The sequence below is a fragment of the Falco peregrinus genome, chromosome 19 (assembly GCF_023634155.1).
Source record: "Falco peregrinus isolate bFalPer1 chromosome 19, bFalPer1.pri, whole genome shotgun sequence".
Taxonomy (NCBI): Eukaryota; Metazoa; Chordata; class Aves; order Falconiformes; family Falconidae; genus Falco; species Falco peregrinus.
Window position 1 is genome coordinate 3650072 of NC_073740.1, and position 25651 is coordinate 3675722.

At 57.7% G+C, this 25651-nt stretch overlaps 4 protein-coding genes across 10 annotated transcripts; all 4 read right to left on the reverse strand.

Moving 5' to 3' along the window:
• Positions 1-672: 672 nt before the first annotated feature.
• Positions 673-4896, reverse strand: LOC114011867 (pre-mRNA 3' end processing protein WDR33-like). The gene is made up of 2 exons (XM_055792402.1): positions 4237-4896; positions 673-2142 (listed from the first exon to the last, which is right to left on the reverse strand). The coding sequence occupies exons 1-2, from the start codon at positions 4894-4896 to the stop codon at positions 724-726; spliced, it is 2079 nt and encodes a 692-aa protein (XP_055648377.1). The 3' UTR covers positions 673-723.
• Positions 4897-6378: 1482 nt separating this feature from the next.
• On the reverse strand, positions 6379-7532 carry BGLAP (bone gamma-carboxyglutamate protein). Of its 2 annotated transcripts, none has more exons than XM_055791822.1 (4): positions 7268-7532; positions 6970-7014; positions 6803-6869; positions 6379-6618 (listed from the first exon to the last, which is right to left on the reverse strand). In XM_055791822.1, exons 1-4 carry the CDS (start codon positions 7326-7328, stop codon positions 6489-6491), a joined length of 303 nt encoding a protein of 100 aa, XP_055647797.1. In that variant the 5' UTR covers positions 7329-7532; the 3' UTR covers positions 6379-6488. The 2 variants fall into 2 exon arrangements, with proteins under 2 accessions (XP_055647797.1, XP_055647796.1); XM_055791821.1 differs by having other exon boundaries at positions 6379-6621; positions 7268-7520.
• Positions 7533-8269: 737 nt separating this feature from the next.
• PMF1 (polyamine modulated factor 1) lies at positions 8270-12297 on the reverse strand. Its single transcript, XM_055791787.1, has 5 exons — positions 12132-12297; positions 11433-11538; positions 10918-11018; positions 9954-10149; positions 8270-9573 (listed from the first exon to the last, which is right to left on the reverse strand). The coding sequence occupies exons 1-5, from the start codon at positions 12269-12271 to the stop codon at positions 9520-9522; spliced, it is 597 nt and encodes a 198-aa protein (XP_055647762.1). The 5' UTR covers positions 12272-12297; the 3' UTR covers positions 8270-9519.
• A 718-nt stretch (positions 12298-13015) lies between these two features.
• Positions 13016-23791, reverse strand: SLC25A44 (solute carrier family 25 member 44). Of its 6 annotated transcripts, none has more exons than XR_003553978.2 (5): positions 19025-23088; positions 17975-18710; positions 15847-15974; positions 14843-15300; positions 13016-14336 (listed from the first exon to the last, which is right to left on the reverse strand). XR_003553978.2 is itself a non-coding variant. In XM_055791781.1 (5 exons), exons 3-5 carry the CDS (start codon positions 18594-18596, stop codon positions 15109-15111), a joined length of 942 nt encoding a protein of 313 aa, XP_055647756.1. In that variant the 5' UTR covers positions 18597-18710; positions 19025-19135; positions 23644-23791; the 3' UTR covers positions 13016-15108. The 6 variants fall into 6 exon arrangements, 5 of the variants coding, with proteins under 5 accessions (XP_055647756.1, XP_013153826.1, XP_027640961.1 ...); XM_055791781.1 differs by adding an exon at positions 23644-23791 and having other exon boundaries at positions 13016-15300; positions 19025-19135; XM_013298372.3 differs by having other exon boundaries at positions 13016-15300; positions 19025-19135; positions 21383-23088.
• Between the last annotated feature and the right edge of the window lie 1860 nt (positions 23792-25651).

The window sequence follows — 25651 nt, forward strand, 5'->3', positions numbered from 1 at the left end:
CTCTGGGCCACTGTCTTCCCTTGCTGGATCTCGAGGGGAGGGAAAAAAAAAAAAAAAAAAGCGCGGTGTAAATAACGGCTCACGCGTGGCTCGGTCCGTACAGCTCCGCGGGCTCAGCGCCGGGTGCTGCGGGCTCAGCATCAGTGCTGTCGCCGTCCGGGGAGGGGGCACAGGGACACGGAGGGTGGGCTACTGCGTCAGACCGATGGCTTGTTGGGGCTGGAGACAGAAGGCAGTTTAGGAACGAAAGTAAAATGAACTTGCCCTTTCTGTACCCAGGCGGTGCTGAGCTGCAGCGAGCCCACTTGGGGTTGCAGGGTGAAATCAGGGGGGTGCTTCCTAAAAAGCAGCGACGCTGTTGCCTTATTTCCCTCGTAACCATCCCATAGTAACAGCCTTGGGCTCCTGAGGGGTGGTTTGAACGTTGCCCTGAGGTTTGGCACACCTGGAGAGGAGGAAGAGGCCTTGGCCCTTCAACCGAGGGTCTCAGCTGCCCGGTGGCATCTTCCAGGACTGTTGCACCTCTGAGCCAGGTGGGACAGTTGCTGTCCCTCCTGGGCTGGAGGGATTGTAACCTCTTAAAAAAAAAAAAAAAAAAAAAAAAAATCCCTGGCAGATCCCTGTGCCATCCTGCTTCCTCTCCACAACACGCAACTGTAGCTGAGGACCTGATTTTTATTTTTATTTTATTTTTAATTTTATTTTTTGGATGCACATCCCCAGTCAGACATCCGTGAAGCTGAAAAAGTGGGAGACTTCACAGCTTCCCCCCCCCCTCCCCCGCCCTCCCCAGAGTGGCCTCAGGGCAGGCGGCGACTTGACGTCTTTAAGGTTGGGGGGAAGGAAAATGCTTCTTGGCCCCAGTCTCGGCGCTTGCCAGGAGTTGGAGTCTCCTCCCTGGGTATAAATTGAGACGGAACCGCGATGTCCAAAGGCTGGTGCCCGTTTGCCCCACAGGGAACTCGGTGCGTCGCTTCCCCGTCCCACCCGAGCAGATTTCCCGGCCAGACGGGGTTTCCCTGGCTCGTCGCGTCGGTTGGGGATGCTGAGCAGCCCTCGGGGGCTACGGACAGCTTGGAGGGCCGTGGGGAGGCTCCGTGGGTCCTGGCCCGCTGCTCTGCCCGTGGCTCCCGGGGCTGGAGGTTCCCCAGAGCTCACCCCGCTGCTCGCTCCGGTGCCATTCCCGTACCGGCTCCCAGCACGGCCCGCTGCGCCGGGAAGGAGAGCAAGGAGCAAAGCGAGCCCGTGGGCCAAAAGCGTTGCGGGGAACGGGGGTCGCGTGGTCCTTGGGGTCCTGTGGTCCTTGGGGCTTCGTGTGGTCCTTGGGCTTCGTGTGGTCCTTGGGGCTTCGTGTGGTCCTTGGGGGTCGCGTGGTCCTTGGGCTTCGTGTGGTCCTTGGGCTTCGTGTGGTCCTTGGGGGTCGTGTGGTCCTTGGGGGTCGCGTGGTCCTTGGGGGTCGCGTGGTCCTTGGGCTTCGCGTGGTCCTTGGGCTTCGTGTGGTCCTTGGGGTCCTGTGGTCCTTGGGGGTCGCGTGGTCCTTGGGGGTCGCGTGGTCCTTGGGCTTCGTGTGGTCCTTGGGGTCCTGTGGTCCTTGGGGCTTCGTGTGGTCCTTGGGGTCCGCGCGGTCCTTGGGGGTCGCGTGGTCCTTGGGCTTCGTGTGGTCCTTGGGGTCCTGTGGTCCTTGGGGCTTCGTGTGGTCCTTGGGGTCCGCGCGGTCCTTGGGGGTCGCGTGGTCCTTGGGCTTCGCGTGGTCCTTGGGGTCCTGTGGTCCTTGGGCTTCGCGTGGTCCTTGGGGTCCTGTGGTCCTTGGGCTTCGCGTGGTCCTTGGGGGTCGCGTGGTCCTTGGGCTTCGTGTGGTCCTTGGGGTCCGCGCGGTCCTTGGGGTTGATTTTTTTCTTTCGGTTGCTGCCCCGTTGCGCTCTCGGGGGGCGGTGGGGTGGGCTCCGTGGTTGAGGCTCGCTGGGGTTCCCACGGGGGCTGGGGGCTGTCCCCTGCCGGGGCTGGTGGGCACGGGCACCCCGGGGCTTGGTGGCCTCGGTGGTTTCTCGGGCTGTGCCAAGCGATTTCCTTCTGTTCCCATCCCTGCTCGGCTCGCTGCCGCCTGCAACGCCTTGGATTTCCGCATGCATCTGGGGTTTCTTTTTATTTTTATTTCCTTGACGTCCAGCGGAGCTAGCCAGTCTGGCCAGGGCAGAAAATAGGATTTTTTTTGGGGGGGGGGGGGGGGATGGGGAAACAGGGCGGCTACGAGAAGGGCAGGAGGGTTGGCACAGGACCCCGGTGTCGCCAGCCCTGCCTCTGTCTGCTGGCAGGGAGAGGACGGTCGCTTGGGTCGAGGCAAGGGACAATCATCTCTCCCTCCGTCCTCCTGTTGGAGCACAAAAAAAAAAATATTAAAAAAAAAAATAGCCCAGCCTGGGGACTTTTTGGGGATTTTGGGGATTTTGTGCTTGGATAGCTCTGGCTGGGGGGGCCGGGGGGGCGGCTCTTGGAGCCCAGCTGGGGTGAGGAGGAGCTCGGGGGGGCTCTCACGGCATGTGTCTTGACTGTGATCTGAACACATTGATTAGCTTAATAAAATACGAGATGTTTTTATCTCTCGGGTTCGTGGTGATTCCCAGCCCAGCCCGCGTTTCTCTTACGCAGGCTCCACAGACGGGCGCTTGGGCTTGACGATCCGAAAGGTCTTTGCCAGCCTCAGTTATTCTGTGATTTTTTTGACAGTCTGCTCCCAAATGTGCACTTTGACTAAATTTTGCTTTTCAGAAAAAAAAAAAAAAAAACCAACCCGAAAAAAAACCAAAACCAAACCCCAAAACTTTGCCATTCCCAATCGCTTTGGCTGTTGACGGGAGTGGAGGAAGGCATAACCTTGGTTCGGTTTTGATTTGATAAGGTGGGTCCGTATCCCGGTAACGGGAATAACGTTTCCTTGGTTCCTTTCCCCTCTGCTGGCTGCCTTCGCGCCTCGGGATGAGCTCAAGTTCATCCCCTCGCCGGGACTCCTGGCGTCGCTGCCCGCAGGAGCATCCCCAACCCCAGCATCAGCCCGAATAACCGCGGCAGTTTCTCGGGGAAAATCATCGAAGGGGGAAATCAGGAAGCAGACGTTATGAGAGATGTGTTAATTTGAAATGGTGACCCAGGGTGCCTTTCAGAGGCTTGGTTCGGGGGTCAGGGCGCTGCGGGGGGGTCCACGCCGGGCACTGGTGATGAGAAAAAGTGGGGGGCGGGGGGGGCGGGGGGGTGGGGAGTCTTCCATCCCCATCAACGCTCCTTGATTTGCTTTGCTGGTGGAAAGCACGGAGCCAGCACCGATGGGATTGACTCTTCCCCCAGTTCTTCGGAGGCTGCCGGCACTGGGAAGGTCTCATCCTGCTTAGACCCCCGCCCCCACCCCTGGAGAGCGGGCTTTGCTGGTGGCGTCCCTGGAAAAAGGTGGGGAAAAGGCAAATCCGGCTTTCGGTCCCGAGTGGGAGAAACAAGCCGTGGGGCGACTTCTTCCCGTGGGGCGAGACGTGCCCAGCGTCCCAACGCAGCCGTGGCACAAAGGGGACCTGTCCCTGCCGCCTCTGTCCCCTCAGAGGGGCTGGCAGCGCCTCTGCCCGCTCCAGGGGGCTGTGCCAAACCTTCCCGGCCGTGGCGGGGGCTGGGGGGGCGTCCTGCCTGCCCCCCCCCCCCTCAAACTCCCCGTCTTGCTGCCCCCTCGGTGCGGGGGTTGCTCCCACAAAATGGAAATAGGATAAAACCCTGGAACTGACGGGGAGCTGGGGGTCCTGGTCCTGCTGCTTGGGGGGCTGCCCCAGGAGCCCCCTCCCTCCAGCCCCACTCAGCGACCATTCCCCCTCCGCTTCCCACTTCTCCCCGCTTGGAGATGGGATTTCCCTGCCCCCACGCTGGCTCTGCTGTGCCTCACGCAGGTTTTTTTTGGAGGGGCTTTGTGGCACCAGGGCCCTCCCTAGATCCAGCAGATCCCTTGGTGGGCAGGTGGTGAGACCCCAGACCCCCCCCCCCCAGCCTTCGGGCACCGCCGGGCGGAGAAACGCGGCTTCCCATAGCCCCGCACCCGCTCGATCCTGGGATTCTGGGATCCCCACCCTGTGCCCAGCACCCACGGGGGTAAATAAATCCCCAAAGATGGGGGCTTCGGGAGCATCGATCCTGCTCCCGGCCCGACCCTCCACCTCCTGAGTGGTGGCTGCATCCAGCTGCGGTGTGGGCATCATCTCCACTGGCGTGGGCATCATCTCCACTGGTGTGGGCATCGTCTCCACTGGCGTGGGCATCATCTCCACTGGCGTGGGCATCATCTCCACTGGTGTCGGCATCGTCTCCACTGGCGTGGGCATCATCTCCACTGGCGTGGGCATCATCTCCACTGGCGTGGGCATCGTCTCCACTGGCGTGGGCATCGTCTCCACTGGCGTGGGCATCATCTCCACTGGTGTGGGCATCGTCTCCACTGGCGTGGGCATCATCTCCACTGGCGTGGGCATCGTCTCCACTGGTGTCGGCATCGTCTCCACTGGCGTGGGCATCATCTCCACTGGCGTGGGGCATCGTCTCCACTGGCGTGGGCATCGTCTCCACTGGCGTGGGCATCATCTCCACTGGTGTGGGCATCGTCTCCACTGGTGTGGGCATCATCTCCACTGGCGTGGGCATCATCTCCACTGGTGTGGGCATCGTCTCCACTGGTGTGGGCATCGTCTCCACTGGTGTGGGCATTGTCTCCACTGGTGTCGGCATCGTCTCCACTGGTGTCGGCATCGTCTCCACTGGCGTGGGCATCATCTCCACTGGTGTGGGCATCATCTCCACTGGTGTGGGCATTGTCTCTACTGGTGTGGGCATCGTCTCCACCAGTGTGAGCATCATCTCCACTGGTGTGGGCATCGTCTCCACTGGCATTTGCTCCTGTGGACCGAACCGCGGCCACCTCCAGCCTCCGGGTGCCCGTGGGATGCTCCCAGGTCAGTTGGGGATATTTTTTTCCCAAATTTTTTTTGCTTTTCCCCCACATCTCCCAGGTCTCATCTGCAGGGACCCTGTGGGGGAGCCAGGTGGGTGTTTGCTGGGGGTCCCCGCATGGACGTGGCGCTTAGCTCTGCCCTGCCCCCCCCCAGCTCTCCCAGCTGAAGGGCTCGTGGCATTTAAAGTTGGGTGCCCAGAGCCACTTTCTGGTAGCCTCACACAAGGGCCCCTCCGTGCACAGTGAGGGGTCTTGCATCCAGGGGGGGGGATTTGGGGGGAGCTTCTGGGGAGGGACCCCCTGGCCACCTTCCACCGCCATGGGCCAGGAATGCGGCCAGGAGAAGGGCAGCGAGCGGCAGCGGTGGGTCCGAGCCCCCCCAGCCCTTGGTGGCGGGGAGGGGGCTCCATGGGTGGCTGGAAGAGGGGGCACCCAGCAGCACCCACCACCCCACCGGTGCCCCTCACCAGCTCTCCCGCTCCGCGTGGGGGTGGGGGGTGTCTCCAGCCACTTTTGGGTGGTTTTCCTTTTTTTCTGTCCTTTTTCCTCTTCCCCCCCTTCTAAACTACTGAGTGAGATTTGGGCTGGGGGCAGGGTGGGGGACGCTCAGGACCCCCTTTGTGTTGCCGGGCTGCTTTCCACGTGCCGTGCCTCAGTTTCCCCACTGGGGAAACCCTTCCCCAACTGCCAAGTTCAATGTCCTGCTTCTGCGTAACGCAACCTCTGCGGCTGGGCTACTTCTGCCACTGCGGAGCCCTCGGCCTCTATGGGCTGGGTGAGCCCCTGGGGGGGGGAGGGGGGGTGATGGCAGGGCCAGGGAGCCGCTGGCCCCACGCTGCGTTCTCCTGCAGGCTCTGCCTTGGCCTATGGCGCCTACGTGATGCCGGACCCCTGGCTCAGCGCCGTTTTGCACCGTTACTTTGTCCCCGCGGCTGCTTTTAAGTCCTTTGTCTGCACCGGCCTCTCCTGCTACCCCCGGTACGTTTTGGGGTGGAAGCACCAGCACCACAGCTGGATGGGAACTGGGGCTGGCGGGTTCCTCCTCCTCCTCAGCTTTGGGGTCCTGCAGAGTGTCTCTGGAGGGGTCCCAGGGTCTGGCCCAAAGCCAAGGTGCCTGTTGGGTCCTCGCCGTGGGGGCTGACAGGGGCACACGTCCGCATCGTGTCCTGTCCCCCCCCCCGCCCTGTTCCCCCTTCGCAGCTTCCCTGAGCTGGAGCATCCCCGGCTGCGCAAGGTGCTGCGGACGGCGGCGTTCGTGTACCCCTTCCTCTGCGACAACATCCCGCTCTTCTGCCGGGTGAGCTGGGGGGTCCCGGGGGGAGGGGTGCAGCCTCGTAGGGTCCTACCGCTGCGGCCTCCCACCCATCCCACCCCCTCGGCTGAGGAAGGAGCCGGTGACACCGTTTGTGCGTTTATTTCTTTGCACGGTTAACGGGAAGGGATGCCAAGGGGGGGGGGTGTGGCTGCGGGGGGAGGTGGGGGCGCTCAGCTCTGGCACCGGGGGGGCGGCGGGGGGCTAGACGGGGCCGTAGAAGCGCTGGTACGCAGCCTGGAAGCCGATGTGGTCCGCCAGCTCGTCGCAGTCAGGGTTGAACTCGCACACCTCGCGCTTGGCCTCCAGCGGGTCCCGCACGACGCCATAGACGCTGCTGGTGAACAGATGGGGGATGCCGGAGGGTCCCCAGCCCCACGGAGGGGCTGGAAGCTCCTGGGGAAGGGTCCCTGCCCCAAACCAGGATTGTACCGTGTGGGCTGGCTGGGGACCGTGTGGCTCCCTCGGTGTCACCCGGGGAGGGACACAGTCCCCAGCACGCCGGGGTCAAGCGCTACCTGTCATAGACGTAATTCCGCTTGTGTCTGCGCACCACCGCGGCGCTGGCGCGTTTGGAGATGAAGGCTGCGGGGACAGAGCAGAGGGTCGGGGGTGGGCGTGGGGCTGGGACCCCCCCATCCCGGTCCCCAGGGCAGCAGGGACAAATCCGGCCGCAGACACTCACCTTCGGAGCTGGGCGAGTCATCGGCGCTGATGGAGCGCTCAGCAGCTGCGGGATGATGGGGGGGGGGGGGCGGCGGGGGGCTCAGCAAGGCCCTGCACCCCCTCCCCGCTCCTCCTCTGGGGGTCTCATCCCTCTCCGCTCCTCTTTTGGGGGGTCTCATCCCACCCAAGCCCCCAACCCAGCAGAGAGAGCCCTGTCCCCCTCGCCCTCCCCCCCCCCAAGGCTCAGCAATTCTCTCCCCACCCCCCACCCCAAGCCCCCAGCCCCCAGCCCCCCCACTTTGGTCCCCCCCCCCCACCTCTGCGGCAGAGGCCGAGGGCGAGGAGAGCCAGGAGGCTCAGCAGGACGAGGGGCTTCATGCTGCCTCCCTGCGCGGGCGCTGGGCTGGGTGCAGCCCCCCGAGCCCCGAGCGGCTTTATAGGGTGCTGCGCCCGCCGGGAGGGGCCCGCGGCCCCGCCACGGATATTTCCAGCACATCCGCCGGGCCGGGAGCCGCCAGCGCAGGCAGCAATTGTGGTTTGGGATGAACTTGGTTCCCCCCTAGCCACCAGGGGAGGGGAAACGCCACCCCAGACTGGTGGGGGGTTTATGGGTGGTGGGGCCTGGCAGCACCCAGTCCCCCCCAGTCCCAAACTGGGATGGGAGATGGGGCGCTGATGGGACTCCTGGCTGGACTCCCCAGTCACCCACTGGTCTGTCCCAGTTCCTGCTGCTGGATCCCAGCAGGGGTGGCGCCCTGCCGAAACCCCGCGGGGTTTTCCTCTCCACGCAGGGCCGGGGGGAGCCTGTTGGCCGGGGGGGGGTGTGGGACACACCAGCATGTGCCCCTTCCACCACCGCTGCTCCTGGTGGGAAACGCCGTGGGAGAGCTGCGGCCCCGGGCTGTGCCTCCCAAAACCCCCAACGAGGTCCCAAAACCCCCAGCGGGGGGGTCCCAAAACCCCCAGCGGGGGCTGGCAGCTGCGGCAAAGGGGAGCAGAGCAGGTGAAGCAGAACCTCCTGCTCATCCCACCCTTTCTCTCCCCAGGACCCCCGCAGGGCTCAGGGCGCTCCCCCTCCTCCAGAGTTTGCTCCTCCGAGCGGGTGGGAGCTCCCGGGGCCGCCTGGGGCGACATTCCTCTTTGGGCTCCTGACCGCTTTCCAGACTTTGGAGATCCTATAAATCCCAGCCCTGTCTTGAAAAGCGGAACCGGAGGCTTTGCGGGGGGAGGAGGAGAGAAATGCTGAAGCCAGAACCTTTGTCAAACAAACCCACGAACTACAGAGTACGCGGGCCAAGCGCAGGCAGCGGGAGCCAAGAGCAGGGGAACAACAGCTCCGATTTATTTAGATTATAATGCAGCGAGGGAAGGCTTGTTTACGACAGAAGGAAAATATGCCTAAGTCAGTCAATCACAGGCTCTGGCTGCCTCTAATCAAAAACAGAGGCTGGTGCTGGGTGGAAATTGCCACCGTTGTTCCCAGATTTTGGACGGCCCCAGCACAGGGGGCACAGCCTCTTCCTCGGGATGGCGTGTACTGGCAGGCAAGGAGGGCGGCAGGTGACCTTGGCAGATCTGGTTTCTGGTGAAACACCCGCACTCGGGCCCTGGCAGCTGGGGAAGGCTCCCACTATCTGCCCAGCCCAGAGGAACGATCTCTTCTTCGTTTTGAAGCCGTGCGTCGCTTGCAGGGCTCCACCAGGGCCCTGCCAGGCCGGCCCCAGCCAGCCCCTCTTCCCTGGCAGGCAAAATCCATAAAGAACAACTCCACCCAGGTAAAATCAAACCCAGTTTGGTTCCAGGAGTCAATACAGAGCTTTCATGGGAAAACACGAAACCCTTGTGCCAGGAGCCCACAGAGCTGAGGCAGGGCCATTCCACCCTGCGGACGGCACACCCGCGGATCCTTCGCACTGCAGTCCTCAGCGAAGCGCCCTCGGCGTGGAACTGCTGGGGGTGGAAAACAACTAAGAGAAAAAAAAAAAAAAAAGAATAAAAGGCAACGAGGCACTTGGCGTGATAAAGCAGCTGCCGACTCGTTTGTTCTGATGGGTCACAATTGTTTAAAGATATGGAACAAAACTGACCAAAAAAAAAAAAAAAATTGTTTAAAGACACTGAACAAAAACGCAGCTCAGGAGTCGGATGCAGCAAATGCCACGGGAGCACTCGGTGGGCTACGGCTGCGGGGCTCCTCGCTCCAGCCAGGCACCCATTTTTCTCTAATGCTCGTCTGGAATAGCGTCACGGCCACAAAACTGGCTTCAGGAAGCCAGGATCACACCTCAGGCAGCAGGTGAGCGTGCAGGCTGTCAGATCTGGGGGGTTCTGTCCCTGTCGAGCTGAGCAGGGAATAGGAAGTTGAAATCTATTTCCATTTTTATTTCTTCACAAACTTGGATCAAATTGCGCAAGTCCGGCAGCTTTCCAGTCCCACAAGTGTCTGCTGGCTCGGGGAGACAACCAGGAGTTTGTGTGGTTTGTATACGCCACGCACAGTCCCGCTTCCAGCTTCGTCAGCGCTGCGGAGAGGATCCTCCTGCGAAACGTGGAGAGTCTCCCCGGCTCCTCACTGGGGCTCCTTGAACGTCATGACGAGTTCTCGTTGCTCTTTACTAATTGCCTGGAAGGCAAACAGCCACCACTGAGCTCAGCAAAAGTGTCTTCTCCACAGATGCCAGCGCTGAGGACACGAAGCAGGCCGATAGCAGAGTGCCATATACACCGCCGCCCCCCGCACGTACGGAATACAACCCGCTAATCTCACGCGCTCACCCACCGAAATATCCCCCCAGCACACAGGGAAAAACATCTGAGACCTCCAGTGAGAATGCCCGGGCCTCCCAGGGCAGTTTCAGCAACACTCGGCTCCCGGTGAGGCCCTCGATAAGCGGAGAGCTTAAATATAGCGCAGCCCTTTGGCAGCCGAGCCCCAGAACCGCGCTTCTTCAGGCTGATGCTGCAAAGAGAAGGGGGTTTAATTTGTTTCTTTGTTATTTTTACCTGCCAGGCATGTTTGCGAGCTTGTATCAGCTGCTGCAGCTCTGCAATCCTATCCCTCCCCGCAAGCACAGATTCTGCCACCTTCCTGTTCTCTTCCTCCTTCGCCTTTAGGACTTTCTGCAAGTACAACCTGTGCTTAAGGAGGTACGGCACCACAACGCTGCAAATGTCCTCTTCCGGGATCCCGCTGGGACGCCTGGGAACAAACCGGGACGTGAAGCAACCAGAGAGCAAGAGCCTCGCGCAGGAATTAGTCTCATGCAGCTTAAATAGAAGCTGAGTTGCTGCCACAACGTATCGGCTGGCCGACTGCAGCGATTTACATTCCCCACTTTGAGGACAGCTACAACGCGTGCATCTAACGGGCACCCCGCTGCAGAGCCACACGGGATGGGACGGAACGGGACGAGTCCTTCCCAAAACTCTGCCCTTAGCTGAGGCCTGGAGGCAGCAGGATGTCATTAACCTCCCCAAATCCAGCAACAAGAAATCACAATGATGCTTTTGATTAAAAGACCCAGGCTGCCTTTAGGGCGAAGAAAAGGCAGCGCATACGACCCCCAGCACCTGCTGAGTCCAAGCAGGGCACCCCAACAGGATGCACTGACGTCAGCTGTGCTTTCCGAACAGCAGCTGTGCCTAAACCACTCCATCAGCCTTCTGAATTATTCAGAACTGAGCTTCCCTCCCCCCTCCAGCCTCAGCACCACTAACATCCTCCTTGCGCTGAGGAAGCAGAGATACGTGACCTAGGGAAGCACAGAGAAAACTTATTTTTGGATGTTTTAGGCTCAATGACATCGCTGTTAAGATACCTGAGGTTTAAAGAATTCCCTTGCAGCACAAGGCCTACGGGACACGTCACCGCGACCCAAACATCACACAGGAACTGACTTTCGAAGGAAACACGCCTCCACACACACACGCACGCTCCCCTGACTGCCTTCTGCAAGACTATCCATACCATGCAGGCTCTTCCTTGTTCTTTGCCTCCTCCACGATCTTATCCAGGGAATTAAAGAGCGCGTCGAGATTCCCTTCGTTCTTTACCTCCTGGATCTCCTCCTGCGAAGGAAGGACAGCACAGGGATTCAGCAGGACCCAAACTGAACTGACAGGGGCATCGCTCTTGTGAGCCCTTCGCTTTCCCCTGGATGAAGGCGACATCCTAGGAATCACCAGGTGTCGGAGTCAGCATCCCTGAAAGCATTTAGAAGATGTGTAACGTGGCGGGTGGAGTCAGCAGCGTGAGGTTAACAGTTGGACTCGATGATTTTAAGGGTTTTTTCCAATCTAAACGGTTCTGTAATTCTACAGCATTATCCGGGGAAGACAAAGCGGTCTGGAAGAGCCTCTAGGGAGCAGTCTTCGCTGCCTGGTTCTGCCATTGGGGAAATGTAGCTGCTACCCTTCCAGGGCTGCTGCAGCAAGGGCCCGCAGCCCCCCCGAAGGCAGGCCCCTCCCCCCCTTCCCCCTCACCTTGACAGAGGCCTGCAGCTGGGCGATGAACTGATCGTAGATGCTCTGGGTCACCTGGGGCTGCAGCTGGTAGAAGCAGCGGTAGCACTTGGCAAACCTCTGGTAGCTGCAAAAGCGGTGGGAGGGGGCACGGCGTCACTGCCAGGCCCCCTCCGCCCCCCCATGCCTCAGGCCTAGGCCCCCTGCCCCTCAGCTCCCCCATGCCTCAGGCTTAGGCCCCCTGCCCCTCAGCTGCCCCATGCCTCAGGCTTAGGCCCCCTGCCCCTCAGCTGCCCCATGCCTCAGGCTTAGGCCCCCTGCCCCTCAGCTCCCCCATGCCTCAGGCTTAGGCCCCCTGCCCCTCAGCTCCCCCATGCCTCAGGCTTAGGCCCCCTGCCCCTCAGCTGCCCCCTCCCGGCGGCCCCCAGTCCCTCAGGTCCCCTCCAGACCCCGTGCCTCAAGCCTAGGTCGCTCCACGGCCCCCGGCGGCCCGTCTGCCCCTCAGCCCCCCGCCTGGGGCCTAGGCCCCCCCGCCCCTCAGCCCCCCCTCCTCGGGCCTAGGCCTCCCGCCCCTCAGCCCCCCTGCCCCTCAGCTCCCCCCGCCTCAGGCCTAGGCCCCCCCGCCCCTCAGCCCCCCTCTTCAGGCCTAGGCCCCCGCCCCTCAGGCTCCCTGCCCGTTCAGGCCCCACGTGCCCCTCAGGGCCCCCGCCCGCGCCGCACCTCCCGGCCGCCACCAGCTTCTCCAGGAAGGTGTCCACCACGGCTCCGAACACCTGAGCCCGGCCCGGCTGTTCGGGGCCGCCATCAGGGTCCCCCGCCGCCGCCTCCTCCTCCTCAGCGCCGCTGCGCGCCGCCGCCATCTCCAACCGCTCGCCCAGCCCCGCCGCCGCCTCCTCCCATTGGCCGCCGCCCCCGCGCCGCGCCGCTCCCATTGGTGGTGGCGCGGGGAACCCGCCCCCGCGCAGTGCGCATGCGGGGAAGGGCGCCGCCTTCAGGCCAGAGGCGGCGCTGCTGCCCCACGCTCCAAAAAAAAAAACCAACCCCAAAAAGCGTTAAAAATGCGGGTCGGGGGCGCAGGAGGGAGGGGGGGTGGGGGTGTCGCTTCGTCCGTCCCGCCCCCGCAGGCAGCGCGAGCTGGCAGCCCCCGGGGTGGGCTGATACCAGAACAAACCATCCCCCCCCTTCAAACCCCCGTGGCAGAGCCCACCCTGCTCCCCACCCCGGGTTTTCCCCTCATTTAATGAAATAAAACGAGCAAGGCTGAACAATTCCAAAGGTTAGGAATAATCCCAGTTTGGCAGAGGGAAAAGCCATTTTTCCCCATGTCAAGATACCGCTTGTGAGAGCTGAGAGGGGCAGCCACGCTCTGCCCAGGGGGATCTGGGCTGGCAACTCCTGGTGCCCGCACACGCTTCAGCCTGATTTTCTCTGGCGTGTTCAGCCTTACGTGCTGTCACCGTCATGTTTCCAGGTCACCTAGTGCTACCTCAGAAGGCAAAACACAAAAACCAGGAGAGAAAAAAAAAGCATCATGAAACGACAGAACCCATCAGACTCCCGCAGCGAGCGCCCTTGCCGAGACAAACATCTTTTGAACTCAGGCATCAAACTTGAAGGTCTCTGAAGTTTTATTAGTTGTCAAGAACTTCGCTGGTTAAGAGAGGAATATTAAGCTTGAGAGTGTCTTCTTACATTTGTGCCACCTGCCAGGTCCTCGACACACACCTGGACTTCCCCCACTGGCAATCAGCAGAGGCTGATGATTATTTTGTTAATATCGGCCTTACTACCGCCTTCCTGTGAGCGCGGGGCTACTCAGGACACCTCCCGCAATCTGGTGATGCCGCTGTTTGGCTAGTACAGAAAGAGCCGGCTGGCATCGTCTTTTAAATGACAAAACCGTGACAGAAGAGCAGCTTGCAGGACACACAGCTCTGTCAGCGGCTCAGGCGGACACCACCTTATTTAACGCCGCAGAAAACAAAGATGGGATTAAAAAGGCCTTGGATGACTCATCTGCAACCTCATTATGCAGTACAGTATCTTATAACCGAGTTCTGCCCTTAAATATAGAAGTCTCTCCAACTCCAGCAGCGTCTGTCTGTACTGGTTCCACCTCTGGCAAGAAACCGCGGCACATCCAGTCTCAGCACGGGCTGAGCTGCCGACATCGGGAGGAAGGCGAAAGCCACACTCAGCAAGTCCCAGGTGAGAAGACAGCCAAGAGCACCACCAACGCTACAGCCAAGAGTTCCTCGTTACGGCAGCGAGGTGAACAGACACGAGCTGGTATGTGGGGGTGCATCTCGCACCCCCTCAGACACACAACTAACTGGGGACGGGCACCACGCGCAGGCTGGCGTTGTGAGAGGTGGCTCTCACACACCGAGACCGGCAGAGTGGGGTCAAACAAGCCCTTCCTTCCTCCTTTCCAAAGAGCAGCCTCTTGCTTCATCACTCGCCTGCAAGTTTGCATCTGGTAAAAGACACAGACCATCGCTTCAGATTCTGATCCAGCAAGAGTGTGCAAAGAATCGTCCTTGCCCTTCCCAAACAGGATAAGCAGGATTGAAACTTACAACGTATTAGCGAACCATTACTCCTTATTCAATATGAACATGCCAATCAGGTTTGAACTGGATCAAAAGCCAGTACAAGTTGGGGTTTTTTTTTTTGTTTGTTTGTTTCTTTCTTTTTTCCTTCCCCACCTCACATCCAGGGCTAGCTCAAGTCACATTGAGTTCTCGTTTCGGCTGCCGGCAGCACAGCAATCCGACACTTCCAAACTTGATGTTTCCTTTGTGCTTAAACTAACTAAAAGGTGGGAAGTGGCAGCAGCCACACCGAACATGCAGTATGGACACTCACATCGAACAAGGCCACAGAACAACCACTCAAGTCTCCCAGAAATCAGAATAAGCTTCCCTAAAATTAAAAAAAAAATTAAAAAATTAAAAAATAATTAAATAACAGATTAAAAACATCGGTTAGGTGTCACAATTGTCATCAGCTAACGACAAATAGCCAGCTCAACTCCTAACTTGCCTATCAGCCCGCTTGCTGTTTGAAAGGATGAGATAGGAAACGTTTTCCAAGAACATACACAAAAAGGTATGTAGGGATCTATTCGAAACGCGGTAAATAAGGTCTTAAGTGGTTCCAGGTTACTCTTGTCTCACATCTTCTAGAAATAAACGCGGGCAAGTGAAGAAATCTACCGGTCTATTCTATTCTTCCAGCTTGCCACAGTACAACTGCAGTCGGCACCCAACCCACGAGAGGGCTCTGCTGCAGTCTGTTAGACTCCCCTCCTCAGAAGGTTTGGCAAAGAATTCAAATAATTTAGAGAATAAACTGGCTTTTTGCTTCAGCCAGTAAGTCTTTAATTTAAAAAAAGGGAATTCAGAACTTGCCAGGATGCGTTCACACACCTGGCTGCTCTTCAATGTGCTGCCACGGGCAAACAGCCTCGCCGAAGGTCACATTTTGACGGTTTTAAGCAGAAAGAGCAGCAGAGCGCTGGCTGCATCACAATCAAATCTAAAGAGGTGAACTGCGGTTGCTCCTGCTTCTGCCTTGTACTGTGAAACCACCCAGAGACAAGGGAGACAGCAGCTGCCTCTCCTCCTGAGCCTTCAACCGTGATGGTTCAAATTCAGAGGATTCAAAAGGAACGTCGCTCTTCCCCCAGTTGCCTCTACCAGTGTCTCGAATCCACCAGCTCTGGGCGGAGGCTCAGCTTCTTCAGAGTTTCATAGCCCACCACGATGACGATGGTGGAAGGAGTGGCCGAGATGATGCGAGCAGAGAGGCCTTTCGTCAGGCCCCAGGGGCCTTCCTCCGCCATGAGCTGTTTGAAGGTGAGGATGATGGAGCTCTTGCCTTCCACCTGCAAAGCCAGAACAAACATTCACAGAGCTGCCAGGCTTCACGCGGAGCTGCTCTGGGGTTCTGCTCCAACTGATGACTCTAGAAACCACAGAGCAGCCAGTTCAGTAACGTGGACCTAGTCTCCAGAACTCCAAGGGCAGTGGGGGGGAAGCAAGAAGTCCCAGAGGCAATGGTAAGCGGGATTCTGAGACCCACCACCTCCGTCCTCCCACCTGCCTCCATCTAGAGGGGGCTGGATCAACACAACAGCTCGAGTCTCACTACAAGCGACACCGCCAGAAGCACTCCTCCTTTTCTGAAGGATGCCACATCTGCTGGGAAACCTCATCTGAGCAGCCCACGTAGGCGAAAAGCCAGCCTTGCTACCTGAGCCGCCTCCAATTAATGCCGAGTGCAAATTAAGCAGCGCGATATCTAGGACGGAACAACCTGCAAAGGGGAGCAGCGCACCTGAAGCCGCAGAGATCAAAGAGCTGGGAGCGAACCCCACCCCTGCGTCACGCTGCTGTGGCCGACGGACACGCCAAGCAGGCTGAGCTCTCACCTGAACCCGAGCCCTGATGACGTCCATGGGGTTGGTGAGCGTGGAAGCCGTCGCAGCTGCAAGCGGCCCCGATATAGCTTGCAGGAGGAGATGGGGACAGTCTTTAGGAGTCAAGCCAGAAAGCTGTTCTGGGAACGGGAGAGAGAGAGAGAAAGTTTCAGACAAGTGGCTGCTTATCAATCCCTTAATTCCACCTCCTAATTTAAGCTGATTTGCGGTGGGCAGAACCTGTGATACCCAACCTGTCACCTCCTCCCACGCCACGTCTAAGTGGTGCTTTTTGCATCAAAGCGTGGGGAGCGAGGCTGTAAACACCCCCACGGCTCAGTGCTCCATCACACAGCCTCCCAGCAGCCCAAACAGCGGCGCTCAGACCTGCGGGGCCAACAGGGCAGAACAAGCTTCTACGTCCCCAAAATAGAACATGGAAACATTCTCACCCTCCCACCCCCCCTTTTAAAAGGCAGGGGGGAAACTTTTAGACAAGGCTATCAGTCATCTGCAGAGATTCACGCAGATCCAGAAAGCTGTCACGACCATCGAGCGCATTGTCCAAGAGAAATCTAGACGGCATCCCGCCGTGGAATCTCTAAGGAGAAAAGCGCGATGTACTGCTGATCGCCAGGATTTCCTCATTCTGCTCCTGCTACCCGGCCAACGGGATGGGAATCTCCCATGCTCTTTATGGGTTAAAGCTGTACGGAAGACCGTCCCAAAGTCCCAGGTTCTTTGGATGACGTGGTGGTTGTGCCTGCCTGGCAAGAGGGAAGGAAGGTGCTCTGCTGGCGGCTCGGCACACGGATCGGAATCGCTGCCAGCAGTGTACTTTGAGCCCCGAGGGAGGTTCAGTGACCGCTGCCGGCCGAGACCAGGGCAGAGGACTAAAAAAGGCAGCCAAACTAGAGGTGTACTGACAGCTGGGGCTTATGTCTAGCATCATCTTGATTTCCACCGTGAAAAACTAGAAAAGAGAGCAAACAGCTGAAGAAGGCAAGCTCTGTTCTCTCCGTATTAACTTGCTTGTTCTTAGACGTTCACTTTTTGAACCTTTCTGGCATCAAAGTCTTGCAATTAACACAGTGGATTTTGGTATTAAAAAACGTTGACATGGAGAGGGAAGGCAAGTGCTCCCAAAAAAGTTCAGACTGGACCAACATCACAAGCTGCTGTTGCTATTTAAACCCAGCACTGACGCGTAACCAACGCTCCCCATTGCTACCGGAAAGCGCCCACTCTGAAAAGCAAACCAGACATCCAAGACACCTGTATTTTCAAGAGCAGGTGATTTCCAAGATATATTTAAGCCTAGCACAGGGAAAGCTATGCCTCTCATTATCACCATTTTTAGACAGATTGCTGTTAGGTAAATAATAGTCTAAAAACCACATGCAAAGCTGCAGGACAGAAATCTAAAGGATTATCAGAGGCAAGGGAGGGGGGAGGAAAAATCTCAGCTGACCAATATCTTTAGCATTTGGGAACACCCTAAGGATTACCAGAGCTGAGCTAGGGAGACAGAACATACTCTTACGTGTAGTTTTACATCGCAAAGCTGGGTGCCAGTTTCAAAGCTAGGGAAACTGAGGCACGCTCTTAAGACAGAAAACCACGGAAGACTTGGCATTTGTCTCTGCCTCCCGTTTGGTTTTGCTAAGAGATTTGGGGCTGTGGAAGTCTTTTTGCTACCTACAAGATTCCTGCGCCCACGTGAACTGAAAGACGAATTATACTCACACAGTGGCTGCAAAACTCTGCCCAGTGCCAGACAACAGCCTCCCTCACTTCCATGCAAAAAGTAAGCAATAATTGGGATTAGCAGAAGAGAAAGTTTAAAGGAGATGCTTCAAGTCCCTCTTGCCTAAAGCCACCTCGTTTTAAGTCCTCTAGCACTTGAACCCCCATTCTTTAACTCTGCATTTAAACCGGTGCCGCTCTGTTAAACCTCCCCCCGGAGCCTGCAGAATTCGTTTACATTGAATACGGCTATTTGTTTCAAGGCAGGTTCTGCTCCCACCCCAAAAATCAAAGAGAGAAAGCAAATCCCGCTGGATCCACAGTTTCAGAGTCAGTTTTGGGGGGCTTCTAGGTCTCCTGGGATGAGATGCATTCAAAGGGTCCTTTCACTTACCGGCATAGAAGTGGTAGAAGGGCCACCAGACCGCGCTGTTGGGAATATAGGTGAGCAGCGAGGCCACATAGCCCCTGTAGAAGCCTCTAAAGCCATCGGCCTTGAAAATCTGTACAATTATGTCCTTGGTTTGGCCAAAGACCAACATCCGCTTGCCATCTTGGTTCTGCACCTTAAACCTGCCCATGCTTTCCCCCTTCCTCTGCATCATCAGATGCTGGGAGATCACATCGATGGGCACCGTGATGCTCTGGGCCACCAGGGAGGCTGAGCCACCGGCCACCAGAGACTTCACGGCGTTGTTGTTGTTGTACCGTGACACATACTTCCGAGTGAGCTCGTATGTCGTCACATAGCACTGTCCAGAGATCAGGGTGAAAGTGTTGACCAAAAAGCCACGGTAGAGCCCAGCTGTCCCTTCTGTCCGCAGGATTTTCACAAAAGCATCAAAAGTCCCGTTGTACAGGCTCTTGCCCTTCTGAACCTGCAGCCGCGTCCGGATGAGCGTGAAAGGGTAAACGCTCACCCGGATCATCATAGTCATGCAAATCCCAAACACATAGAATTTCCTTTTGTCCAGGTGCTCCCACTCAATGATGGGGATGTTGCGTTTGTCCTCCATGACTCCTCAGAGCGGGGCAGGAGAGGTGGTATGTCCCGGATCTACCTCAAAAATACAGAGCAGATCCAGGCTCAGACCTCCGATCTCGACCGACTAGATTGGAAGGGCCGGCATCTGAAACGAGAGACACGTTCAGTAGATGATTAAGCACGTCAATTAGCCTACGTCACCTGACTCTGCCGATTTTCCTCAAGCACAGAGACAACCCTGGCACAGACCATCCTGCGGGCAGAGCGGTGGGGCTGTAACCTCAGGAAGCAGGGCCGTGCTGCGTGCTTGATGGCAGCACCTTCCGATGTCACCACAGTTTATTCGTTAAACTCTTTAACAGCAGCCCGCACACACGGCAGGTCTCGCTACGCTCCAGACTCTGCGAAGCAGCTTTGAGATCCACAAGGGAAGAGCACGGCTCCGACAGCTCGCACTACCTTGCCACGAACGCGCAGGAAGATGGATTGTCAGCCAAAGCAGCTTCTCCCCAGTCATTCCGGGTTTGGGATGCTCCTGGATGTCAGGATGTCACTTTTCAGTTCCAGGCTCTGTACAAAGAAGGAAATGACAAGGCTCCGTTTGCGTTCCCTGCACAAATTAGACCTGTTTTTCTGGGCGTTTCTATTTTGACCTTCCTAAAGCTGGAGGGTGATGCCAGCCAGGGAAGGGGGAGGAGAAGGCTGCAAAAAGAGAAGCAACAATGGGAGAACTAGGCAAATGCAAACAGCCGTGCAGAGTCTCCACATTTGATGACCACGACCCTGAAAAGAAAAGGTTAAAAAAATTACAGCCCAGCGATTTCTCAGTTAGGCAGTGCCTAACCATGCTTTTCAGCTCAGGCGAGCAAAGTTCATCCTCACTTCCAGCACTGCATCACCACTTCTGGTACGGTAACACTCACAAACCTGCCGCGCTTCCAGTTTTGGCAGCATTCGGAGCAGCAGGAACGGAGGGATGAGGAGGGGAGGGCCTGGTTCAGCCTCCTCTGGCATTCCGAGCCTGGCTCCTGCCCCTGATGCCCTACCGCTGCGCCTCAGTCACCAACAGCGGCTTCCCCAGGATGAGACACTCTGCAGTTCCACCCGCCTCCCTCCTGGTTGTAATTTGCTCTAACGTGGTGCATCATTAACCAAGCCCGGAATAAGCTACACCTCCTTGCAGGGCCAGGGGTACGCAAGCAAAGAGAGAAGAGCATCTCAAAGAACCAACTCCGTGTGAAACTGATCATTTCACGGAGCACAAGGACTTTCTTCCCCTATCAAAAAAAATCTACGGGTCTTCTGGAATAACAGATGGCTAAATTTTTAGAAAAAGCTTGACTGCAGCTGCATCACAGCTTATATCCCAGGCTCCGGCCAACGGGTATTTGAAGTCTGTGCGCAGGCACAAGCCGAAGCGTCGGGGAGCAGAGCAATACCAAGTAGCTCCACTTGCAAAGGCAGGAAAGGGAACAAGCGTGCCGAAACCAGAGCTGTGAAAACAGATTCACTTTCAATTCGCTGAAATTTAACAGCAGATGCAGTCAACACCAGTTTGGGGGCCATTTTACGTTACCAGCATAATGCAAAAAGGCCACGGTGCAAATGTCTCCAAATTGCAGGTTTCATGCAGAGAGCTCGAACAGTCAAGAGCCATTTGGTTAGAAATAACAGCAACAAAACAAAATTACCTAGAGAAGAAATTTATGATTATGAAATTATGGCAGGGGGGGTACTATTAAGAGACCGTTTCATCGCCTATCTGCTACCAAAATATTTGCTTAACATCAGCAAACAGCGTTACAGGCTGCCCCCACTGCTGATGGACGGTGACATTAAAAAGACCTACGGGCACCCGGGTGCAAGAGGGAGGGTGGGGGAAACCCTATTTTACCTAGGACAAAGAAAAACGGCACTCCATCATTCCAGCCAATTGACTCGACAGACAGCGCATAACAAACGCCATGGCTTGTCTAAACAAAAGTTGTATTGCTTTAATTATAATTACAGTATTACTGGTTCACTAATACAGGCATAATTAGACAGCAGAAAGCTTCCTACACAGGAATTATCTGCACACAGCACCTACGAAAACGTAATTTTATTCTTGTTAGGAGTCCCACTAGCTTAATATTTTATAAAAAAAAAATAATAAATGAGATGAAGTCTAGCCAATGCAATTTCCTGGTGAAGCCTGAGGGTTTACTCCATACCCCAAATTCCTCTGCCTTCCAAAAACTGGACCATATGTAACAGAGCTCCCCACGTGAAGGGTTGAAGGTGCACCTAAGAAAAATCCTCGCTGCTGCAGTACTGAGAATAAATAACAACAAAAAAAGTAGCCTTGAGTTTTATTTAGTTTTACGTGCTATAGTGCTTCGGTTTTACAATTTTAGCCATAACCTCCTTGAGGAAATAACTGTACTTTCTTTGAATTCTTACTACTAACTCCTTTCATTCAGGATCTAAATTAGAAAGACAATGCCACTTTAATCCCAGGGCCCGCAAGCAATCCATGCCCTTCCAAGCCCTACATTCCTCCTGCAGGGGGGGTGGGTGGGGGTGTGGGGGGGGTGTGAAGAGGGAAAGCATCCCAGCATCACCAGGGATGCTCCCAGTTGACCACCACCATCACAATTCTTGCTCTGCCAAGACAAGAGTTTTGCTCAGAGCATTTATTTTTCCAGAAATTAAATCTAGGGCCTTGCTCAGAGCAGCGATCCAGTCACATCCAGTTTCAGTAACTCGTTGATGATCTTTCAACTAACTTAGGGAAGACATAAAAATAATTGCTAAATCTCAAAAGAACCGACCTACCCTCTAAAACGAAATACAAGTACACCAGCTTCTCTTCCAGGTCATGGAACCATTCTGTGCACTTGGAAGTTTTCACACCAAAACGACACTTCATTAGACCTATACAGACGGTGACTTCTCACCGTGAACAGAAACACATTTTTTGAATTTCTGCCTAGAAATTAAAGCAGAGGATTACCCAGCAGACTGCACCCGATGCTGCTCTCTCGCCAGTCTGTAGTATAACCTACAGGTTACAGCTTCAGTCTTCTAAACACGGGCCACAACTCAGTATGAACAGCCCAGCAATTTATCTCCTTTTTCGTGCAGCCCCCTCAAGCCGTCCCCCAAACCGGTTGTGCTGCAGCTGTACCTAAATATGATTCTTTGGCAAATAAAAGACAGGGTCTTTGTGTACCCCTGGCCGAGGACGTCTCCTGCTCGGCATACTAATGCCATAGCAGGACAGCCTGGGAACCATCCAGAAGCCAGCGGCAACGCCGCCTTTCCAAGCCCCAGCCGCTCTATGCGGTTGCCTGTGGAGATCCTCTCAAGTGGGAAAGCACGAGATCAAAGAAATCCACTACAAGCCGCAGATGTGAAGCCTTTTATCCGTGCCACGCTATGCCGAACCTGGTCTGAGCAGGCAGCTCCGTTCTCCCAGTCTTCACTGTTACACTCCTTAAATACCAACGACACCAAGCTGGGGGGGGGGTGGGGGGGGGGGTGTCGAGGCACTGGAGGGAAGGGATGCCATCCAGAGGGGACTGGACAGGCTCGAGGGGTGGCCTCGTGCAGTTCAACAAGGTCAAGTGCAAGGTCCTGCACGTGGGGCAGGGCAATCCCAACCACAAATACAGGCTGGGCGGGGAAGGGATTGAGAGCAGCCCTGTAGAGAAGGACCTGGGGGGTGATAAAAAGCTGGATATGAGCCAGCAATGTGCGCTGGCAGCCCAGAAAGCCAACAGTCTCCTGGGCTGTACCCCCAGCAGCGTGGCCAGCAGGGTGAGGAGGGGGGAATTCTCCCCTTCTACTCCATTCTGGGGAGCCCCCCCCCCCCCCCCACAGCGCTGCATTCAGCTCTGGGGCCTCCAGGACATGGAGCTGTTGGAGCGAGTCCAGAGGAGGCCACAAAGATGATCAGAGGCTGCAGCACCTCTCCTCTGAGGACAGGCTGAGGGAGCTGGGGTTGTTCAGCCTGAAGAAAAGGCTCCAGGGAGACCTTAGAGCAGCACTGAAGAGTACTTAAAGGGGCTCACAAGAAAGCTGGAGAGGGACTTTTTAGCAGGGCCTGTAGCGATAGGACAAGGGGGAACGGCTTTAAGCTGAAAGAGGGGAGATTGAGATTAGATATTGGGAAGAAATTCTTTCCTGTGAGGGCAGCGAGGCGCTGGCACAGGCGGCCCAGAGCAGCTGTGGGTGCCCCAGCCCTGGAAGCACTTAAGGCCAGGCTGGACGGGGCTCAGAGCGACCTGGGCTGGTGGGACGTGGCCCTGCCCGGGGCATGGGGGTGGGACTGGATGACCTTTGAGATGCCTTCTAAGCCAACCCATCCTACGATCACACCCTGGGATGGAAGCAGATATAAACCCAGCCTCCCTGAAGCTGTGCAGCTCCTCTGTGAGCAGCTGCTTCTCTGTAAGCGATGAGGCACAGCCGCCCTAAGGCCAGCACCCCGGTACGCTGGGAGGCGCGGGCAGGAGCCGGGCAGCCGCCTCAGCGAGCCACCCGCCTACCGTGTAGGTGAAGCCATCTCAGCGCTTACGTCGGGGCCGACCACAAAATCCCTCCTGATGTGCTGTAAAGGCGGCGAGCAGGCGCGGCGTTCGGCACGGGACCTGCTCAAGGTCACCGGGCGCTGAGCAGCTGTGCGGAGGACGAGCAGCCTTTTCCCAGCACCCTGCTTCCACGCCGCAGGCATGTCCCCCTCTCGCCCCCCCTGCACGTAGCTTTGCCCCCTGCAGCCCCGGAGGCGCAGGGACCCCCACCCCCTCCCCCAGCTGCCCCTGGGCTCAATGGCGCAGCCCCCGCCGCCTCAGCCAGGCAGGTCTGGCCCCAGCCCCCCCCCCCCAACATCCAACCCGCCCCCCCTCACCCCGCTTTCTCTGCACGTCCCCAACCAGCCCCCCGGCTGCTCGCCATCGCCCCCCCCCCCCCCATTTCAGCCGCCCCCCAGCCGGGCCACCCCCGCCCAGGCCAGGCCTCCTCCTCCCGGCCCAGCGCCCAGCCGCTCCCCCGCCGCCCGGCCCGCGGCACAGGCCCGGCCTCCGCCGCCCCCTCACCTCAGGCCGGCGCAGGGGAGGCCCCCGTCCCGTCCCGCCCCGCCGCCGGCCGGTCCCACCGCCCCATGGCCGCTACCCCCCCCGCCTCAGCGGCCGCCGGCCGGAAGTGAACGGCGGTAGGGCGTCGGGGCCTCGCGCGCCGCCCGAGCAATCAGCGCCCGAGCACGGGCGCCATCTTGGGAAAGGGCAGAGGCCGCTCCGGAAGTGATCGCTCGCACTTCCGGCCGCAGTAAAGATGCCGGCCGCTGCGCCCCGGCAAGGCGGGCGGGAAGGGCAGCGCGCATGCGCAGAGCGGCGCCCTCGCCTTAAAGGGACAGCGTTTCGTTACCGCCCTTAAAGGGCCAGCGGCTCTTACCGCCTGGCTGCGGCTGCGGCTTTCCGGGAGGGGTGCAGGCGTGGGCCGCTGGGAGGGCAGAGGGCACAGCCGCGGGGGGAGCGGCAGCGACGCACCGCGGGGATGGGAGCGACGGGCGGGTGTAAGGGGGCCCTTCCCCCTCCCGGGGGGTGGGGGTGCACCCCCCCGGCTCCTTGCTCCTCGTTTTGCACACGCGCACCTTGCACATGCATGCACATTCAACACGCACACTACCCGTGCATGCCTGTGCTGCACCCTTGCACACCCCCGTGTTGCACAGGAGTGCACGCATTCTCTGCACGCGCACATGTGCGTGTTGCACCCCTGCACACCTTGCATGCCCCCACCTTGCACACGCATGCCCGCTCTGCATGCACACTGCACAGGCATGTATATGTTGCACACCACCACACCGCACATGCACGCATGTTCTGCACGCGCACTGCACGTGCGCGCACACCTTGCACACCCACACCTTGCACATGCATGCCCGCTCTGCATGCACACTGCACGGGCATGCATATATCGCACCCTTGCACACCACCGTGTTGCATGTGAATGCACATGCCACACACTGCGCGTGCGTACACGTGTTGCACCTGTGTGCACCTTGCACACTCACAGATTGCATGGGCAGGCCTATTCTGCATGCACACTTTGCACACCCACGCATTGTGCATGCACACACATTCAGCACAGACACTGCACGTGCATGCACACCTTGTAGACCCCCACATTGCACACGCAGGCCCTTTCTGCACACACACTGCATGTGCATGCGTATGTTTGCACCCTTGCACACCACCATGTTGCACGTGAATGCACATTCTACACACACACTGTGCATACACACATCTGTTGCACCTGTGCACACCTTGCACACCCCCACCTTGCACATGCATGCACTTTCAACATGCACAGTACCCATGCATGCCTGTGCTGCACCCTTGCACACCCCCGTGTTGCACAGGAGCACACATTCCCTTCACATACACACACGCTGTGTGTGCACCCACACCTTTCACACCCCCACATTGCACGCGCAGGCCCATTCTGCACACACACAGCATGGGCATGCCTATGTTTGCACCCTTGCACACCACCGTGTTGCACGTGAATGCACATTCCACACACACACTGCACGGGCATGCACACGTTGCACCTGTCCACACCCCCACCTTGCACACGCACTACACATGCATGCCTGTGTTGCACCCTTGCACACCCCCGGTGTTGCACAGGAGTGCGCATTCCCCGCACATACACACACCCTGGGTGTGCGTGCACCACTGCACCTGTGCACGCCTTGCACGCCCCCACCTTGCACACGCACGCCCACTATGCATGCATGCACACCTTGCACGCCCACGTGTGTCACCGCTCTCCTGGCACTGCTCCTGGGGCCCAGCAGCGCAACACAGCAGCTTTTCCTTTTTAATAATAATTAAAAAAAATAGAATCAAATGTACAAAGAGCAGGAACATGTACAGCTGGTTCGTCTTAAAAAAAAAAAAAAAAAAAAAGGTCATCAAAAAAGCAGCTGGGGCCAATGGGGGGGGGAGCTGGGGGGGAGGGGGGTCCATGGCTCTCTGGGGGTGGGTGCCCCCCCCCATGGAGCCTGTCCCATCCATCCCATTTGGGATTTTTTATGGA

Excerpts from the sequence above, each read along its gene's own strand:
- LOC114011867 (XM_055792402.1), bottom strand. The coding sequence starts at position 4,896 with ATGCCCACACCAGTGGAGATGATGCTCACACTGGTGGAGACGATGCCC. Across the intron at positions 2,143-4,236 it reads CCAGTGGAGATGATGCCCAC|AAAGAAACCCCAGATGCATG; the intron begins GCCAGTGGAGAT and ends AAATAAAAATAA.
- BGLAP (XM_055791821.1), bottom strand. The coding sequence starts at position 7,328 with ATGAAGCCCCTCGTCCTGCTGAGCCTCCTGGCTCTCCTCGCCCTCGGC. Across the intron at positions 6,870-6,969 it reads TGACTCGCCCAGCTCCGAAG|CCTTCATCTCCAAACGCGCC; the intron begins GTGAGTGTCTGC and ends CTGTCCCCGCAG. Across the intron at positions 6,622-6,802 it reads CGGAATTACGTCTATGACAG|CAGCGTCTATGGCGTCGTGC; the intron begins GTAGCGCTTGAC and ends TCTGTTCACCAG.
- PMF1 (XM_055791787.1), bottom strand. The coding sequence starts at position 12,271 with ATGGCGGCGGCGCGCAGCGGCGCTGAGGAGGAGGAGGCGGCGGCGGGG. Across the intron at positions 10,150-10,917 it reads AACAAGGAAGAGCCTGCATG|GCGTCCCAGCGGGATCCCGG; the intron begins GTATGGATAGTC and ends GTTTGTTCCCAG. Across the intron at positions 9,574-9,953 it reads CTCGCAAACATGCCTGGCAG|GCAATTAGTAAAGAGCAACG; the intron begins GTAAAAATAACA and ends TTTGCCTTCCAG.
- SLC25A44 (XM_055791781.1), bottom strand. The coding sequence starts at position 18,596 with ATGGAGGACAAACGCAACATCCCCATCATTGAGTGGGAGCACCTGGAC. Across the intron at positions 15,975-17,974 it reads CTTCTACCACTTCTATGCCG|AACAGCTTTCTGGCTTGACT; the intron begins GTAAGTGAAAGG and ends TCCCGTTCCCAG. Across the intron at positions 15,301-15,846 it reads TCATCAGGGCTCGGGTTCAG|GTGGAAGGCAAGAGCTCCAT; the intron begins GTGAGAGCTCAG and ends CTGGCTTTGCAG.